The sequence below is a fragment of the Triticum urartu genome, chromosome 2A (assembly GCF_056163025.1).
Source record: "Triticum urartu cultivar PI428250 chromosome 2A, HENAU_Tu73, whole genome shotgun sequence".
Classification (NCBI taxonomy): domain Eukaryota; kingdom Viridiplantae; phylum Streptophyta; class Magnoliopsida; order Poales; family Poaceae; genus Triticum; species Triticum urartu.
The window spans coordinates 4,594,254-4,599,844 of record NC_141874.1 but is presented as its reverse complement, the minus strand read 5'-3'; the positions used below and the strand labels follow the sequence as shown (position 1 = coordinate 4,599,844).

The 5,591-nt window shown below is 43.2% G+C and overlaps 1 protein-coding gene across 1 annotated transcript; it reads left to right on the top strand.

The window, feature by feature from the left end:
* Positions 1 to 1,067: 1,067 nt before the first annotated feature.
* Positions 1,068 to 4,905, top strand: LOC147982710 (uncharacterized). Its single transcript, XM_087542655.1, has 2 exons — positions 1,068 to 1,241; positions 3,849 to 4,905. The coding sequence occupies exons 1-2, from the start codon at positions 1,083 to 1,085 to the stop codon at positions 4,632 to 4,634; spliced, it is 945 nt and encodes a 314-aa protein (XP_087398781.1). The 5' UTR covers positions 1,068 to 1,082; the 3' UTR covers positions 4,635 to 4,905.
* Positions 4,906 to 5,591: the final 686 nt, after the last annotated feature.

The window sequence follows — 5,591 nt, the reverse complement described above, 5'->3', positions numbered from 1 at the left end:
CGCGGATGAGTTCTACAGAGCCATCCTTCTACCCCATTCTTCCTTCTTTGTTTTCGATGTATATGATGCGCTGATGCAAAGCTTGATTATTTACGTAGGATAAATGTGCTCGGTCTTTTGATGTCTTAAAATGCCTATGTCAAGTACATATGATGCTCGCTTGTATGCTTGTTTTCTCGAAATTTTCATGCTTTAAGGGAAACGTTAAATGGGGTTTAGCTTCGCTATTGCTTTCCATACCTTTTGGCCGAGCCACCGGTAAATAGTATCGTCCGCGCGTTATCTTTGCGCTATAGCGCCCCTATAGCGTCTGGAGGGGCCTCACACTCAACAGATCGTGTACAACTTAACCCATAGCTCACTAAGTGACTATTTAAAATATTGATTAGTATCCTCCTCTCTATCGAGGAGAACGTCGACTCTTCCTAAAAGGATAATTTGCATTGGATAGGAGGATAATACCCTCCTAACCCTTCAACCAAATCGATGTTGGTTCTCTTGTGAGGTATACACATGTTACTAACGTGCCATGCGTATATGCATGTTTCTTTCGTTTGCTGTTACGGACGTATAATTAAGAATAAGTATTATGTAGCCATGGACGCATGTGCATGTATATTGCGGAGGGGGTCGGCAGGCTTGATCAGGACCGTTCACCAAATTAAGCGCAACGATTAGGGAGGGATGGCGGGCGGGCAGGAATATTACAGTGAAGTGGACGCGAAGCAACGAACCCACCTCCACTCCCCACTCCACTCCACCACCACATGCAAACCCTACATTGCCTTCCACCTCCACCCGCGTGGCGTATGGTACCGTACTGGCAAGCACAAGCACGAGCTATCTAAGAGTAGCTTACAACAACAACGTCCTAACCTCTTCCCTAGCTAGTTGCTAACCACATCCCCACTTCCATCCATCTTGCTGCCGTTTTGTCTCATCTTATTTGGTTGCATCCATCCATCAAGTACATATATACACATATTCTCCGATGTGCATGCATGCATTCCTGAGCTGATCGATCCATCCTGTCACTGGTTGCGTTTGCTCGGACATAGAGCAGAGGCAGTGATTCACTGTCGATGGACGGCGGCGGCGTGGTGATGGTGGGGCGGGCGGAGATCGACACGAGGGCGCCGTTCAAGTCGGTGAAGGAGGCAGTCGCGCTCTTCGGCGAGAGGGTGCTCGCCGGGGAGCTCCTATTCCACGCCCCCCGCGACGCCAACACTGCCGATCAGCTGGTACGTATGCCTACCTTGTTGATCATCCGTGCAACCAACGAACCATCTTAATTAGTTTGCTAGTGCTACTTAATTAGCCCATGTTCATTCGTGTATGGATCATCAGGGACTTGACCAGTTTATGCGTTATTCGTTGCACCAGCAAGATTGAATCTAGCTTTGCTAGCGAGGCAAGAAAACTAGACAGTGATATGGTTTTGGGGCACGCTATTGGAGAGCGAAATTTAAAATTTTAAAATGCTTTCATAGCACAAGCTACCCATTTTGTCCTTTTTAGTTCTCTATATATACTCCTTCCGTTTCTAAACATATGTCTTTTTAAAGATTCCAATACAAACCACATACTGTTGTATATAGACATATTTTAGAATGTAAGTTCACTCATTTGCTCCTTATGTAGTCCACATTGAAATCGCTAAAAAGACTTGTATGTAGGAATATAGGGAGTATAAAATATAGCTACTCCTTCGATTCCATATTACTTGTCATGGTTTTCTCTACTCTTATAAAAAAACAAAGTTGGTGATGATGGTATGCCTGCCATCCTACAATATAGGCCGTCCGATTTATATCTGACGGATAGGAAGGAAACTATGACAATTTTGCAAAAAGATACCGACACTCCTCTCCACATTTGCAAATAAAGCCTTTCCTCGTTCATCCTTTTCTTCCACAAGATAAACTATTCATACAAATGCATCTTAATGTTCCGTGCAACGCACGGGCATTTTGCTAATAGTTCAAAGATTTTCATCTCGTATGGTTCCTCCCTTATGTAAATGTTATAGGAAAAAGCTCTAAGGTGTGCTCGGATGCATTTGCTCCCATTCCAAGAAAATAATCCACTTATCCAAAAGATTTAAAAAAATCTCTCACATGCAAAGGACCCCAAGTTCTTTCCAGATGTCAAGTTTCATGAAAATCGCAATTCATCTGCGGGCAAAATAACAAAAGACCCAAGCATTTCCTTTCTCCACAAAAACTTGCTCGGGCAACGCTCAGAAAACAACTCATTTATCTTTAGCCCATTTCTTGAACTTTCTCAAAAAGAAAAAAAACTTATCAACTCAGTTTTGGAATTTTATACTCCCTCCGTCCCATAATATAAGACGTTTTTGCAAGCGAACATAGCTTACTAAAACATCTTATATTATGGGATGGAGGGAGTAACATATAACAGGATCAAGTGCTCCCCAGGTCATAGAATCCACTGTCGTCTTGTCTTACTATACTTCTTCCCTTCAATGCTTTGAGCACGGTTGGAAAAGGTGGTTAACATTACTGTAAGATAAAGTGTTAGATGAAGTGTTCTAGCTAGCTAGGTATTCCTTTCTTCCAACCCACGAAAAATATTTGTCAAAAAAGCAGCCTCCTCCTTTGCCAGCGAGGTGCATGCATGATGCAATGTTCTTCTTGCAAAACATGCATATGCATGCTGTCTCTCTCCTACCTACCTACTAACACAGACACTACAAAAGATACTAGAACCCTGTACTTTCACAACATTCTTAATCTCTGTTTCATTACATTAGTAGTTAACTAAAGTAGGGTAAAGCTAGCTAGATTGATGGGATCAGATTGGAAAGTGTGTGCATCAAGACTTTGAGATATGTTCCTTCCACCTGAATTAAGGCAGCTGCAAAAGGTGTACTCCGAACCTTCGTTTGATGATGGCGTTGATTGGTACTGTGATGATCAAGGTGGCAGAGAAAGCATGCTTCCTGGCACCGTCCTATTGTATAAATATTTGTTCATATACGTGACAATGAGTGGCATATCTAATTATGAAAATAAGAAGCCATTATATTCTCACAAGTACCACTTTTCACCTAAATAAAATGCTGACATTTCAAACATGGATGTAGACGTTTAGTCTTTTTCTTTTTTGGAGGTAACATGTATGTGCATATTTGAAATAATTTGGTCTCATACTTGAAAATCACATGTGCATATTTGGTAGTAGTAGTGATCTGTGACCTTTTATATAGGTCTTGCTCTATAAGCAGACAACATTACTGCCATCCCCAATGCAGATATCCGGAGAGGTGCTTATAACTAGCTGGGGAAAATAATTTCTCTTGCCAAAAAATTCCGGCAAAAAAGAAAACTTATAATGTGTCAATTTTTTACTTTATGAAATTGTTTATTTAATGTCTAAAATTCAGTGGATAATTGCTAATTATTCGGGTGCTTCATGATGTTCTATATTTCCTCTCTTCTATCACCATTTAAAAAATAAATAAAGCACCTAGTACTAGTAGTAAGTAAAAGCACTTTGATCAGACATGTCCTTGTGGTTTAACACTTCCTCCAAAATAGAGGTTTAACAACTTGATTAATAGAATTTGCAAAATTCTATTGTTCAATCATTTATATATCAACAATTCAATTGTTTCTTATTTTCTTATAGCTTGCTATCATTTGTAGTTGTACTCTTTTGAGAAAGCATAATGATACACATGTTCACTATTATATTCAACTTCCTACGTTTCAAAATAAGTTTCGTGGTTTTAGTTCAACTATCCCCGTAAAACAGTGCAATTAAATTCGTCTTTTTGGTCTTGCCTTGATTTTATCCTTGTTTTGCTTCCCCCATCAATCACGCAGCATCGAGTGACGGCATCGCCAAGACCCGTTGTTCACCACCAAGCCGTCACCATCGCCCCGGCCGTCGCCATGGTAGCGGCGCCACCGCCGCCGCGTCGCATGCCGGCAGCGCCGGCGACGAGGGAGCTGGACGACGCGAAGCACGAGCTGGAGAAGGAGCGGGAGGAGAAGCACAAGATGGCGGGTTGCATCCAGTCGCTCCAGCAGGAGCTGAGCAGCGCCATGAGGGAGCTGCAGAAGCTCAAGGCGCGCGACGAGGACGCCCGCGCCAAGGTCATCGAGGTGGAGGACCTCAAGTTCATGGAGACCGACGAGCCGCAGCAGCAGCGCCACCACCAGCACCAGCACGAGAGCCCGCCTGCCAGCGGCCACGAAGCCATGGCAGCGAGCCGCGCCGCAGCCGCCGCGGAGTTCCAGAAGAAGAGGTACGTCACCTTCGCCGACCCGCCAGCCGCCGCGTACGACCGCGCGCCCTCGCCGCCGCGGGACGTGGTGCTGGAGCTGCATCGACATCATCAGCCGCATTACGCGCCGGCGGCGGGGCGGCCGCAGTACCGTGAGGCACGGTTCCAGAGGCAGGTGTCGGCCGGGCCAGGGCACGAGGCGGTGAAGAAGGCGATGGCGGCCGCGGCAGAGGAGGAGGAGGGAAGGAAGAAGAAGAAGAAGCCGCTGATCCCGCTGGTGGGCGGGCTCTTCATGAGGAAGAAGAAGAGCTCCGCTGCGGCCGCCGGTAGCCACCACGCCGTCGACGGCTCGTCAACGGTCACGCCGCGCCCGTCGTTCTAATCGCTGGCGTCCATCATGATGCGTGCGTGCGGGAGTTGCTTAATAGCCCTTGGATCTGGATCTTGGAGTCGTGACACTGCAATACGTTCGGTGATAGTGATGAATCAATAAACCTTTATAGCATGCAACACATGTATATTTTTGTTTCTCGGTACATGAAAAACAACAGATTTTCCTATGGACAATATGTATAAATTGCACTTCTTGTAATTAGTGTACTCCATACTACTTTTATGTTCATTAAATTTGGTCGGTACATTTACTCAAAAAATACATCATCGGTATTTCCATTCAAAAAGAAAAAAACTTAGGTATACTTTCATAATTCCTTGCACACAAGTTTTATTTAGCAAAATTAGATTTCAGTGAATTCCTTTTTTGGAAAACAAATCACCGAATCTCAGTCTACCAAGGTTCATTGGTGCAAAATCAAATACACGATGATACTTTCTTTTTGCGGGGTAAATACATGATGAGACTTGGAGGCGAGTGGTGATGAGGTCAAGTGGCGGTTCGAACAGGCGATCAATTTACTAAAATGTGCGCATGGAGAACAACGCAAGTTGATAATCATCCATGACAACTTAGAGGTTCTCGATGAGGGCTCTCATCTTTTGCTCAAGCCGAATGATACATGTTAAATCACATGGATGGATAACTTGCTTGGTGGAAAAACAATGCTATTCTTCAGTGTTGTTCTATAAAATATATATGTGATGTTTGCTCTGAAAAAATAGTCAATTAAAAAAATGCTGAATTTTGTGATAGACTCAATTTTTTTAAAACTCGATTTTCGAAAATAATCAAGAATTTCGCTAATGTCCATTTATTTAAGACATGCCAATAAATATACTGATTCAAGTATTCAATAAACTTAAAGAATTAAGAAATGTGCAAAAATCTTTAAAAAGTGGTTTTTAGGAAAATATTCATTAATTAAAAGAGGGTTCACAATTT

Excerpts from the sequence above, each read along its gene's own strand:
- LOC147982710 (XM_087542655.1), top strand. The coding sequence starts at position 1,083 with ATGGACGGCGGCGGCGTGGTGATGGTGGGGCGGGCGGAGATCGACACG. Across the intron at positions 1,242-3,848 it reads CCAACACTGCCGATCAGCTG|CATCGAGTGACGGCATCGCC; the intron begins GTACGTATGCCT and ends TCAATCACGCAG.